Raw genomic sequence first — 14002 nt, 5'->3', positions numbered from 1 at the left:
CACCATCCCCATGATCCACACGGCCACACACACACACCCCCCTATGCTCTCGCGTGTCCTGTTCACACACCCTCTGCTGCGGAGAACTCACCAGCTGGTGAGGGAAAGCAGTGACCTGTCTGATCTTTGACTGCCAATGAATGAAGTTGAAGGAAAAGGTAGGATTCTTGTCTTTTAATTACTAGTAAGGTTCTGCTATCAACTCTCAGCTCACACCTGTATACGATTGCATTGGAGTCAAACTGCAAATCAATCATTTACCTCGACAGCCATCGGTTTTCTAAGGCAGTGGAGGCGGTACACCTTTGCCTATAAAAAGCGCCACGTCGAAGAGCTACTGTCCAAGGAGGGAGGGGAGATTTCTGTCTGTCTGTCTGTCTGTCTTCCTAAACCCTCTGAAGCACTCCAAGGCAGTTATTTGACTAGCTTTAAAGCTCATAATTGAACGACGTTAGGAGTTGGCGTTCCTTGCAGGCAGTCTCTCAGTGGTTTCAGGGTTAACTTGTTCTTGTCTCTAGTTTGTACTATCTTGTCTAATTAAAAGAGCTGTGTCTCTTTTTGATTATGATCGTCACCCTGCTGAAGTTTTCTGCTGGGCTTGCTGGCGGAAGACTAAACGCGGCCCTCACTTCTTCTAAGTATTGCCCCGGGGCAGGTGAAGTGGGCCCTTTCCGGGGTCTTATTTGTACAGCTATTTCTGAAGTCTCTGGTGAGGACAACGCTCACGGATCAAGCGGATCAGACCTCTGAAACGGGGTACACGGGATAAAGTCCACCGTGACAAAGCCCCCCCCCTTCACGCAGGGGTGCCCCCCAGAGCGGAGGTGGCGAGGGAGCCGGGCACGGCAGCTGGGCCTCAGGCCAGGACTCCCAGAATGCAACTGGGGGGAAAGCGTCTGTGTGTGTGTGTGTGTGGGGGAGACGACGACACAGGACGGGGCAGAGACGTGGGCACATTCCCTGCTGTCACGCAGAGCGAGATCCAGCCTCCCCCCCCCCAGCCCGCTCTACCTCTCCTTGTGATCGCTGAGCTCCTCCTCCTCCTCCTCCTCGTTCTCCTCCCCCCCTTTCTTTGCTGGGTCGCTGTTCTGATCCCGGCCCCCCCCTTCAGGGAGGCCACTCCTCTGCTTCTCTGCCGCCTCTTTGGGGGCGCCTTCGCTGTCCGTCTTCTCCTCCTCCGCTGCCTCCTCCTCCTCCTCCTCCGTTGCCTTGCTGCGTTTCGGGGAGGAGCCCTGTTGGGGAAGAGGTGCCAGGTCAGAGCGCTGCAAACGCCCCTCAGGCTGGGGAACCACGGGCCACGGACGGGGGACGCGTGACGGCAAAGGCGGCACTCAAATGCACCCTCCCTTCAATCAGCCCCCCCCCCCCCCCCCCCCGAGGGGGACTTTGGGTGGAGCGGGAAAGACGCTGAGCATCAGCTCGACATCTGCTGGATATTCCACACCTGAGCCTGGAGGTTTCAGAGCCCGGGAAACATCGGAAGCACTCCGAAGTCCCGAGTTCAGATGTTGGGCCTTGCAGGTGCCCAGCGGCTCAGCTGCCTGGAACAGGGCCCACCCCCACCCATCAGTATCAGAAAAGCCCCGCTGGGTCTCAGCAGAGGCCCCTCCAGCCTCCCGTCTCTCACACAGCGGCCAGCCAGTCCCTGTGGAGGTCCAACAACAGGCCAGAGAGGCCGAGGCCTTCCCCCCCCAATGCTGCCTCCTGGCTCTGGGATTCAGGGACTGCCGCTCGCTCATCAGTGTGGAGGTCCCCTTTGGTCACCGTGGCTGGTAACCACGGACAGATCTCTCCTCCGTGAATCTAACAATTCCCCTTTAAAGCCGTCTATACCTGTGGCCATCACTACATCCTCCGGCAGCGAATCCCACCATGTAATCGCTCATTTCTTTCATCTGCCCGTCAACTTACCTAAGGGACCGCCTCTCCCCACATGTTCCCCCAAGGGCACTACGGTCGGGGATTCAAAATCTCCTGGATATTCCAGGCCCCAGGAACATCAAGTTTGCAGTTACCAGGGCCAGGGCGTTTTTGGTGGCAGCTCCTACCTGGTGGAATGAGCTCCCAGAAGAGATCCGGGCCCTGCGGGACCTCGTGCAGTTCCGCAGGGCCTGTAAAACGGAGCTCTTCCGCCAGGCTTTCGAGTAGGAGCCGCCGCCGCCATTATTCCATCTGCACCCCCCCTTTCTTCTTAATTCTGCAAATTGACCATCTCTGGAGCGGACAATACTGGGGGCGTGAGACGTTCCTGGCAGATGACAGCGCTGTAGGGACGTATATTGTTGTTACTGTATATTATTGTCATTACTGTTGTTGCTTAGCATAAGTTATCTTGGAACCCTATCTTGAATCTATAGTTAAATATCCTTGGAGCACCGTGGAAGGAATTTTTAGTGAATTGTATTTATTGTATTTTATACTGTTTTGTGTTGTTTTATTGCTTTAACTTTGGCATTTATGCCCCTTGTGAGCCGCCCTGAGCCTTCGGGGAGGGTGGGATATAAATTTAATAAATAAATAAACTTCATTGGGCTTTGGGAGAGGAAGGGAAAGGCCCCATCTGTCCACTTCCCTCCACGCTTTTATAAACCTCCATCATTCCCCCCCACCCCCAAATTGCCTCTTTTCTAAAAGGAAAAGTCCCAGGTGCTTCTCCAGCCTTTCCTCCTAGGGAAGTCGCTCCAACCCGCTGGCCATCTCGGTCGCCCCCCCTCTGCGCTTTCTCCCACTCTGCACTGTCCCCTTTCGGAGGTCTGCGTGACCAGACGGAGCGGAATCACAGCTCTGCTGTTTAAGGGCGTTACAACGCTGGCGGTTTTATTTGCAAACATGGAGCCTGTCTTTTCCACGGCCGTGATGCACGGAGTCCACATTTTCATTGCGCTTTCCACGACGGCCCCAAGATCTCTTTCAATCTCGGTCTCTGCAAGTTCAGCACCCGTCCGTGTACATTTAAAATTAGGAATTTTTAAAGTCAAGGCCCCACTGCGAGAACTACCCTTTCATTCTTGCTTCCTGCCATTTAAAACCTGAGAGGTAGAGGAGAGGTAGAGTGGGCGGGCCGGGGGCTGGTGAGGCGGGACTTCCGTTTGCAGAAGCCATGTGGATTTCCCCTCAGCAGGCTTTGCTTCTCTATGTGCCCCATGATTCTGTCTTTGATTACAGTTTCTACTGATGTGCTTGGGACAGATGCTAGGCCGACTGGCCTGTCATTTCCTGGCTCCCTTTTCAAAGACTGGGGTAACATTTGCTACTTTCCAGTCATCTGGGAGGCCAGTTTTTGGGAGAAGTTACATATGCTTGTTTGTAGGTCAACAACTTCACGTTTCAGTTTTCTAGGGACCCGTGGGGCATGTGCCATTTGGACCCGCAAGACCAATTAAGTTTCCAGTTTGCCTAGCCGTCGTTCCCCCGTCACTTCAATTTCACTCATCAGTCATCCCTCACCCAAAGAGCAGCTCCGGTGTGGACACGTGACCCGCCCAGCGCTCCCTCTAAGCTGTGGCATCTTGAGAGCAAAAAGTATTTGTGAGCTACTGGCATTAAAGTTGTGAGCGAGGGATTTGGCTGCTGCATAAGTTAATTTGGTCTGGAGCCATCTTCTTTGAGCAAAGACAAAAAATGTGTGAGCCAGAAGTTAAACAACTGTGAACTAACTCACACCAACTCAGCTGAGAGGGAACACTGGAGGAAAACCCCCCCCCCCAATATTTTTCCCCCTGCCCCTCCCCGTCTTCCTTCAGTTTCCTGCTCCGGAGGTTTCTGGGAAGCACTTCTTGAGGTTCTCCACAACCCACTGCTCCCTTTCTCCTTTTGCTGGTCTCACGGTTTGGCCGGACCCTGCAGTTCCTTCCACTCACTTTGCTGGGTCCAATAAGCCTTCCTCTGCCTTGGCCCGTTAACCAGGCAGCCCTCCCTTCAAGTACCCCCCCCCCACACCCCCTTACGGACTTGTGTGGAGTTTGACCCGCCGCGTCTGGTGAGAAAGGACATGAAAGTGCCAAGTGGTGTACACCCCAACCCCCCACCCCGCGCGTTACCTCCTCCCGGGTGGCCTCCTCCTCCTCCGTGGCTTTCCTCTTGCGGCTGCCGGCCTTCTCGTTCTTTTCCTTAGACTGCTCGTCGATCACCAGGGCGCCCTCCTCCTCATCACTGCTCCCTTCGGGGCTGCCCTTCTTCTCTACGAGGCCCCCCGGCTCCCTCTCCCGGGGGGCTTCCGCTTCCTCCGCCAGGGACCTTTTCTTTGGGGTGGGCTGCAGAGGGAGAGTGGGACACGGGTTGGCGGGGGTGGGGGCATCCTTTGGCAACCTCATAGGACTTGGTCTCCAGACCCCTCACCGCTCCACTCCACTTGTCACTCCTCTCCAAGAGGATGAGGAACCATTCACACGCACTCTTTGGGTGCGATCTGTCAACCAGTTACAGATCCACCTAGTACTCATAGGATCCAAATCACATTTTAGCAATTTGTCAACAAGAATATTATGTGGAATCTTATCAAAACTCTTACTGAAATTAAGATAAACTATGTCAACAGTATTCCCCTGAACTCGCAAGGTAGTAACTTTCTTTAAAAACGAGGAAAATTCAGTCTGACATGACTTAAGGACATAAGAGATGCCAATGTTGGATCAGGCCAAAGGCCCATCCAGTCCAACACTCTGTATCACACAGTGGCCAGAAATACCAGTGCCATCAGATGGTCCACCAGTGGGGCCAGGACATTAGAAGCCCTCCCACTGTTGACCCCCCCCTCCAAGCACCAAGATGACAGAGCATCACTTGCCCCAGAGTCCCTACCTATCACACAGTATTCCAGATGAGGTCGCACCATTGATTTATATAGCGGCATTATGATATTGGCTGATCTGTTTACAATACCCTTCCTAATAATCCCCAGCATAGCATTGGCCTTCTTTATTGCAGTCACACACTGTCTCGACATTTTCAGTGAGTTATCTACTACAACTCCAAGATCTCTCTCTTGATCTGTCTCTGCCAGTTCAGACCCCATCAACGTGTATTTATAGTTAGGATTTTTGGCTCCAATGTGCATCACCTTGCACTTGGCCACATTGAACCCCATTTGCCATGTTGACGCCCACTCGCCCAACTTTGACAGATCCCTTTGGAGTGCCTCACAATCCTCACTGGTTTTCACCACCCTGAACAACTTCGTATCATCCGCAAATTTAGCCACTTCACTGCTTACTCCCAACTCCAAATCATTAATGAACAAGTTAAAAAGCAGTGGACCAAGTACTGATCCCTGTGGTACCCCACTGCTTACACCCCTCCACTGGGAGAACTGCCCATTTATACTCACTCTCTGTTTTCTATTAATTAGCCAGTTTTTGATCCATAAAAGGACTTGTCCTTTTATCCCATGATTTTTGAGCTTGCTTAGGAGCCTTTGATGAGGAACTTTATCAAAAGCTTTCTGGAAGTCAAGGTAAACAATATCTATTGGATCCCCCTTGTCCACATGTTTGTTCACCCCCTCAAAGAACATTAACAGGTTAGTGAGACAAGATCTTCCCTTACAGAACCCATGTTGAGTCTGCCTCAATAGGTTTTGTTCATCTATGTGCCTACTAATTCTTTCCTTAATAATGGTTTCCACCAATTTACCCGGTATCGACGTCAGACTGACAGGCCTGTAATTTCCCGGATCTCCTCTGGAACCCTTTTTAAAGATGGGAGTGACATTAGCTACCTTCCAGTCCTCAGGAATGGAGGCTGATTTTAAGGAGAGATTACATATTTTTGTCAGGAGATCCACAAGTTCACAATTGAGTTCTTTCAGAACTCTTGGATGTATGCCATCTGGGCCTGGTGATTTATCAGTTTTTAAGTTGTTTATCAGTTTTAGGACCTCCTCTCTCGTCACCTCAATCTGACTCAGGTCTTTCAACACCCCTCCCGAACTCAGCGGCTCTGGAGTGGGCAAGCACCTCTCATCTTCCACAGTGAAGACGGAGGCAAAAAATGCATTTAGCTTCTCAGCCATTTCCCTATCATCCTTCAGTACTCCTTTTACCCCTTGGTCATCCAAGGGCCCCACTGCCTCCCTGGCTGGTTTCCTGTTTCTAATGTATTTGAAGAAAGTTTTATTGTTGGTCTTTACATTTTTTGCTATATGCTCCTCATATTCCCTTTTTGCCTGCCTGACCACAGACTTGCATTTTATTTGCCATAGCCTGTGTTCTGTTTTATCAGCCTCACTGTGACTAGCTTTCCACCGCTTAAAGGAATCCTTTTTACCTTTTACAGCTTCCATTACTTTGTTTGTTAACCATGTAGGCTTTTTCTTATACCTGTTTGTGCCTTTCCTAACCTGCGGAATATATTTTATTTGAGCTTCTAGAATTGTAGTTTTAAACAGTTTCCAAGCTTCCCCAATGGTTTTGACCCTTTCTACTTTTCCCTTCAGTTTCCTCCCCACATGTCCCCTCATATCAGAAAAATTACCCCTTTTAAAGTTAAAAGTGGTTGTGTGAGTCTTTTTGGCCAATTCCCTATTTGTACAAATGTTGAACTCAACAACATTATGATCACTGTTCCCAAGCGGTGCAATCACTTTTACATCTCTCACCAGGTCTTGGGTGTTACTTAGGACCAAATCAAGGATCGCCTCTCCCCTGGTAGGTTCCGTGACCATCTGCTCCATAGCACAGTCATTTAGTGTGTCTAGAAACTCAATCTCTTTTTCTCGACTAGAACACATATTCACCCAATCAATGTGTGGGTAGTTAAAATCACCTATTACGACACAGTGACTTGTTCTTGAGAAACCCATGCTGGCTCTTAGTAATCACAGCCGTCCTTTCTAAATGCTCAAGGACTGACTGATGATTTGTTCTAAACCTTTCCCAGGCATAGACGTCACACTGATGGGTTAGTAGTTACCTGGATCCTCCTTTTCCTCCTTCTTGAAGAGGGGGACAACATTTGCCCGCCTCCAGTCTGCTGGCACCTCATCTGTTCTACAGGAATTCTCAAAACGAGTGGACAGAAGCTCAGAAATTACATCTGCGAGTCCTTTGAGTACACACGAACACACACACACACTCTCTCTCTCTCTCTGGCCGGTCTGGCCTCCCAGGGGCAAAGCACAAGAGCCCTGCTGGCCCCCTTCGTGGAAAAGGTGGTTCCGGAGGGGGGTGGCCGTTGTGTTGGCTGGGAGCAGCAGCAGGACTGGATTCAGCTCCAGGAGCGCCTCAGAGACTGACAAGACATTTCCGGGGGGGGGGGCAGTTTCCCAGAGTCCGAACTCCCTTCTTCCCTTCAGTGACTGGCAAAGGGAGCTCCTGAGTCCCGAGGGCTTCTGCCCCGAAAACGTTGACAGCTGCTTACGTGCTCCTGGGATCGAATCTGGCCCTTTGCCGGAGGGAGGGGCCGGTCCGGGCTGCAGCGGGACACTCACTCTGCCCGGGGGCAGGAAGCTCACCTGGTACCCCGAGGCCTTGACCGTCGGGTTGTTCTCGATCTCCCACAGGCCTTCGCTGAAGCCCTTCCGCTTGTTGGCCTTGCCAAACTTCACCTTGCACTTTGGGAAAGAGGTCTTTGGGGCCCAAAAACGCCCTGCGGGAGGCAAAGAGCCACACGTGAGAGACCCCAGGCGCCCTGGCCAAACGGAGTCAAGGCCCCCCCCCCCACGGTTGGGACGGCTGCGCAGCGAACCCTCCAGAGGAAAGGCAATGGAGTATTGGGGGGGGGGAGCAGAGGGAATTAGTTCCTACAAAAGCACAGCAGCAGGTCTTGCGCTTTGGCTACGCAGCTGGCTGGAGCCCGCGTGCCAAGAACGTCAAAGGCAGCTACACGTAAACAGAGTTAATCTGAAGACTGCCAGAGCCATTTCCCACTTGGAACAAGCGGATGAGCGGCGGTGGGGCAGGCACACGGCCTCTGCCCCCGGCTGAGAGACGAGCCGCTTGTCTCTGAGCACCTTTGCCCCTTCCTGCAAACGGGTGATCACCCAGCCAGTGCTCCGGAGGGACACCCGTGGGGTGCTGCTTCTTGCCGAAAGGGGAACCCAAGTCGCCCACGCTGGGTCGCCGGCACAAGCCTCCCTGCCCAAAGGACGCCCGCCGTGCCTCGACCAGGGCCTCCTCTGCCCTGGCCCCTGCCAGGTGCAACATGCGCCATCTGGAGATCAGTGCCCGGCGGGATCTTCTTCAGTTCTGCAGGGCCCGCCAGAGGGAGGGAGCTGTTCCACCAGGCGCTTGGCCGAGGCAGCGGGCGTCCACACAAGGGCCCCCTCCCCGAGGCTGCGGCCACCCACCCACTGACAGTTGGCCACTATCCACCTGTTACCGAGGGGCCAGGGAAACCCCTAGCGGCCAGCTGAGTTCTGACTCTGAGATGCAACCACCAATGTTCATGTTTATTATTGTGTTTTAAATTTCGTGTATTTATTGTATTGCTTTTGATATGATGTCACCTGCCCTGAGCCCGCTTGCGGGATGGGTGGGCTATAAATATGAAAGGTAAATAAATAAATGATATTTTGCACTCTAGAAAAGCCAGACTTCAATTGTCCGAAGCTCACGTGCAACCAGGCAAAGGGGAGAACTGCAGGCCGGGCGGGAGCAGCTGCTTCTCCGTGCAGGTAGGCCTGGGCCTTCTCGGCATGGGCCACCCATGCTCTCCCCACCGGGCACAGGAGCTCAGAGAGAGAGCGTGCGGGGTGGGGGACAGGGATCTTCTGCCATTCCATCCAGCAGGGAGGCCAGAGCACCAAGCAGCACGGATTTCCCCCCCTCCCCTCCCCCCATTTCACCCTCACAAACCACCAGGCCGGGCCCACTAGCCCCCCCCCATAGCCCCCCTGTTGCTGGACACAGAGTGCAACAGGCCCCCGCCCCCCCCGGGCCCGTACTCACGTCTCGTGAGTCCCAAAGAAAAAGACTTGGTATTTGTTGGAGGTGGACTTCACGGCCGATTCCGGCATCTCGTCAATCTGCAGGAGAGAAAAAGGACAGCAGCAGGTTCCCGTGTGACCGGCCCTTTCGTGGGACACCCCCGGCTGCAGGTGGGGCTGCGGCGGAAGGAAAGACTGCATGACTTGGGGGCTGCTTGGAGCCAGACCCTGCGTCTCTTTCTCCTCCCTGCACGCACAGGGGCATCACACGCCATTCCCTGGGCCAAGCAGAGAGTGACACGTGTGCCGTGAGGGAGGAGGCTCTGCCGGGGGCGGGGGGTTCCTGCACACGCAGAAGGTGCCTCAAGCACGATCCTGACCTGCAGCCCCTCCCCCAACAAGGCCCAGAGAGAACGAAGCTAGGGACCCCCTCCCCCCCGCACCAACCAGACTCCCAGCTAGCTATGGGGAGGGGGAGGCACGCTTGTGGCCCTCCAAAGTGGCACAGTATTGCCCCCCCCACTCTCCAGTCAAGAAGCCTAGGCAGCATGCTAAGCCGCCCCCCCGCCCGCCTGTAGGAACTGCGGCTGGGGCGTGGCAACCGTAAGTTTGTCTAGACTGCCGAGATATGTTTAGCTCAGCAAGTTTCAGGGAAATAGCAGGTCACCGGCGGCGGCAGTGGCAGCAGCCCAGCCGCCTGAGTGGATGAAGCCCCAACTAATCCTGGCTGGATCTGCTCTTCCGGCCCTCGCCAATCAGGGCCTGTGGCGTCCTCGCTTATGGGGGAGACGGTTTTACCTTTAAAACACTCTCTGTGTACCTAAGCTTGGTAGTTTTCTGCTGCCACCAGAAATTAAAAATTCCAATTCTCTCTCTTTTGGTAGAATGACCCAGGGGCTGGGCACTTCAGAGGAGTATTCTGATTTCTGGGATAAGTTTAAACGAAAAATGATTTATTTAATAAAGAACAAAATAGGTTTCTGGTTATTCTGAACTGTTGCTGATGAAAAGAACTTGTAAATATAACTGGCAAAGCTTGGTGCTACAAACGGTCTCTCAAACTCCTCAAAATCCACTCTGACAGGCGTAGACACACACTCTCTCTCTCTCATATCTATATAGCCACACAGGCTGCACTCTTTGTCTTATTCACACAGAATACACCCAAAAACTCCCATAGTCTCACAGACTATGCTCTCTCCCCAAACTTCAAACACCAAATCCCTCTCATCGACGCCCCTCCTCCCATGCTCTCAGCCAATCACATCACACTTGTTTTCCTCTATTACTCTTCCTACAGTACTGCAGCCAAGATAAACATTTAAAGAAACACACACACCAAAACATGAAGTCCTTACAGGGCCCTAACCTTCTGCCCCCTCCAGTACACGCCCATTATGAACGAACCACTGACTCGGAACCCCTTTCTTTGGGTCCTCCGGCCACTTCCTAAAAACCATCCCTAGAGAAGAATGAGGCAGCCAGTTCTTGGCCAGTCTCTAACTTGCCCTCCCCGGATAGCCATCTGCCCCAGACCCCTTCCAGCCTGGTTTCAGGCCAGGCCGTGGGACAGAGACAGTGCGGGTGGGCTTACTATTTGAGGACCTCCACCCTGAACACAGACCAGGACTGTGCCTCTCTACCAGCAGCTGCCTTCAAGATGGTGCCTGGGCCGCCATGCAGAGGAGGATTAAGGGCAATGCTCCCTCTAAGCTTTGGAGTCTTGTGAGCAAAAATTCTACTCTGTGAGCTCCTGGCATTAAAGTTGTGAGCGAGCAATTTGGCCAGTGCATACATTAGTTTGCTCTGGAGCCCTCCTCCCTGAGCGAAGACAGAAATGTGTGAGCCAGAGGCTAAAAAACTGTGAGCTGGCTCACACTAACTCAGCTTAGAGGGAACGCTGATTAAGGGGTGTACTTTGGAATGGCCGAACTGCGTCCTTATGGGCAGGAGGACTCCGGGGGTCACTGGCAGGGCCCTGCCTCAGCCCAACCCCCTCTTCCGTCCTCCTGGCCCGTGACAGCATTTCATTCACTGCAAACCCAGGCTGTCTGGTTGCGCGGCTCTGCCATCCTGTGTGTGACCTGCCTTGGAGCCTCAGGGAGGAAGGGGGGCTGTCCCTGCCGTGGGTGCCGAACACGCCCCTGAGGCTGCCTTACGGGGAATCAGGGGCCCCACCCACCCTTGGGGGCCATCGAGGCCAGGACTGCCCACTCAGACGGGCAGCGGCCCCCCAGGGTCCCTGGCAGGGAGGGTTTTCACATCGCCTCCTCCTGGGTCCTTTTGGAGAGGTCTGCTCAAAGGGTGGGGGGAGGGGGAGGGAAACGCCCGGGGGCAAAGGGCCACATGGCTCATCGGAAGGCGTGGCCCATGCCTGCCTCCTGTGGAACCTGTCCTCCTAACGGTGGAACTGGCCTCTGGCCCTCCACATCAGGGGCCACGAACAGAGCCACAGAATCCGACCCAGGGCTTCGCAAGGGAGGCTCTGGCTGACTCGCAAGAGGTGCTGCTGGAAGCCGGATTTTGGGAGGGGGGGGATTCACCGAGTGGCACCTTCAACAGAGACGGGGCAGGATCCTTCCCAAGAGGCAGGAGGCATCCCAAGCAAGAGACATCCCCCCCCCGTGTGTGGTGCTATCCCCTCCCTTGGGCTTGGGCTGGGCTTCCGGGAGGTGCCCCGCCGAGTTTTGCAAGGTCATTCTTGAGGGCCACATAGGGAAAACAAGGCCCGCTGGCTGGCGGCATTTCCCCTCGGAGGAGGCCCTCCCGCCAAGGGCTGCTGCTCCTGCTTCCGCCTGACTCACGGCAGAGGCCAGGCCCACTGGCGCTGAGTCACCGCCGAGCAGGCTCGGATTTCCTCCACCCAGAGGCAGGCCAGGCAGGCAGGCAGGCCGGCCGGCGGCCTCACACAAAGCATTAAAAGCCAAGGCTCTGATCTCGCAACAGGCTGGCTGAGCAGGGACAGGCAGGAAAGCTGGGCACCCGCGGCCTTTGTCCTGCGGCTGCCTCAGATCTGGGGGGGGGGCTGGCCTTGGAGGGAGCCCACGTGCCCCTCACCCGCTGTTAATCAGTCACGGGGCACCAGGCGGCCCCGCAGCCAAAGAATCTCCCTTCCTCCCTCTGGCGTTTTCCAGCCTCTGGTGGCTCTCTTGGAAGGAGCTGGCCAGGCCTCACCAAAGCTGGCGCTGACGTCAGCGTCCGTCTTCCAAGGTGTCCCTGGACTCCTGCCTTGTTTTCCAGAACCACCTGAGGCATGCAGGGAGGAGGGTGGCAGAAACACCGCTGTGCCAGTCACAACCTCCACCGTCCCCCTGAGGCCTCCCCCTCTCGGGAGGGGGGGGTGCCCCACGAGGCCCTGGGAGCCTGAAATGCAGCAGTGAAAACGGGCAGCGGCCCTCCCCCAGCCTGGCACCCGCCCATGTCGCCACATTAAGACACGCATGCCAGGGCTGTCGCAACAGGGCTGGCCAGCGGGGCTGGTGTCTGAACGAGGGCCGCCCCCCCCAGTGGAAGCACATTTCCCCCCCCCCCCGGTGCCCAGTTCCCTTGCCAGGAGTCCCTCCATCTGCCTCACCCGCAGGGGGCACCTGGGCGCACCCCCCCCGCCCCCACTCACCCCCCGAGTGCCCGTGGAGGGAGGGGCACCTGAAGCAGCTGCCCCGGCCTCCCCAGGGGGGGTGGCGCTGGTGGTGAGGGAGGGAGGGGAAACGCTGGGCTCTGCGAGGAGACGCGTCCGCCCCCCCCGAAAAGTGGGGCGGGAGGTGGGTCAGGGCACTCACTGGGCCAGCAGCTCCATCGGGCCTCTTTCTGCCCACCTTCTCTGGGCATGGGGCTGCTGCTGTTTTCAACCCCCCCTGCAGCCCCCGGGTGTTGCATCTCAGGGAGATCAGGAGAAGCTGGAGCGTCACAACAACTGTGCGCGTGCCCCCAGGGCTCGGCTGCCGGCGCTGCCTATCTGCCCGGCCTGACCTTCCGGCCACACCACACACCCTGCCCCCGTGTGCCGGAATTGGGCTCGCCCGGCTATCTGCACAGGAAGTTGCCCGACATCGTGGTGAGCCAGAGGAACAGCCTGCGGCCCTGGAGGAGACCCCTGGGGGAGAGCTTCGCGCTAGCCCTGGTCCTCTCTTCCGAGGGCTGGCGGAGACACGCCCGACAGTGCAGAGCGCCCCAGGAGACCAGGGACAGGTGGGGCTCCAAGCCTGTGACCCCCCCCCTGCTTCCCCAAGAGCAAGACCCAGGGCAGAGCAACACCACGGGCACACCCACAAGGCCGGTGCAGAGCCCAGAGGCCAGAAAGCATGCTCCCCCCCCCCACACACACACCTGGGTCTCGGGATCGAATGTCAAGGGCCACACTCCTCTCCCATGTGAGCATGGGCCGTCTCGTTGACCTCCAAGGTGCTGCTGCTGCTACTGGACTTGAGCCCTGCTCTCCCCCCAAACCACTGGCGTCGAGCAGAGGCATCTTTCCGGGGTACCCCACACAGGCCTCTTCTGCCAACAGGAGAAGGCTGGCCCTCCTTCACGCTCTCTGCCAGGGTCTGGGTGCACCAAGAAGGGGCCGAGCCGATGCACCAAGACGCAGGGCTGGGGTCTGCCCAAGCCTGCCGGGCCCGGCGGGTACCCTGAGGAGGGGAGGGAGAGGCCCGTGCCAGCCAGCAGCCTCAGTGCGGCGGGAGGGAGGGGTGGAGCTCTGGTGCCCTGAAATCGGAGACCCCTCTGAGGGAGTGGGGGGGGCGCGGGCATCTGGTATCCGGAGACCAAAGCACCGAGCCCATCACCCACCCCCCAGAGGACAAGCTGGCCTCCGTGTAACTGGAACCCGGACCCTTTCATGAGGAAACCACAAAGCTCCTCTGCTTTGCGGGGGGGGGGGCCTCCCCCCCTCCAACACACCTAAAGTTAGACCCACAATTAGAAGCCCCACAAGGGACTCTGGAGAGAGTCACAGCAGGCCCCTCCCAATTCTTTTTGGTGAACCATGGTGGTGGTGGGAGGGGGGGGGAGGAAACCTCCCAGGCTGTTGCACAGAACAGAGACCAGTTGCGTTGCCCCCGCCCCCCCCCACTCGCACCTGGCTGGTCTGAAGAGACAAAGAGACCCCCACTGGGGGGCTGCCGGGGGCCCCCTCCCAAA

General features: G+C 56.1%; 2 protein-coding genes across 2 annotated transcripts in view; one reads left to right on the top strand and one right to left on the bottom strand.

Moving 5' to 3' along the window:
- HDGF (hepatoma-derived growth factor) lies at nt 1-12133 on the bottom strand. The gene is given in 6 exon segments (XM_015429571.1): nt 1-1232; nt 4041-4253; nt 7451-7553; nt 7555-7584; nt 8886-8962; nt 12038-12133. Coding segments are annotated over 6 exon segments (729 nt in total). The 5' UTR covers nt 12119-12133; the 3' UTR covers nt 1-1007.
- Nucleotides 12134-13435: 1302 nt separating this feature from the next.
- Nucleotides 13436-14002, top strand: part of PRCC (papillary renal cell carcinoma (translocation-associated)) — a 17852-nt gene continuing 17285 nt past the window's right edge. Inside the window, exon 1 of the mRNA XM_015429547.1 lies at nt 13436-13486. Within this exon, the coding sequence (XP_015285033.1) occupies nt 13436-13486 (51 nt within the window). The remainder of the gene's footprint in view (nt 13487-14002) is intronic.

Source organism: Gekko japonicus, unplaced genomic scaffold, assembly GCF_001447785.1.
Source record: "Gekko japonicus isolate JY-2015 unplaced genomic scaffold, Gekko_japonicus_V1.1 scaffold358, whole genome shotgun sequence".
NCBI lineage: Eukaryota > Metazoa > Chordata > Lepidosauria > Squamata > Gekkonidae > Gekko > Gekko japonicus.
Note: the sequence above shows the minus strand (reverse complement) of the source record. Positions and strands in the feature narration are given on the sequence as shown.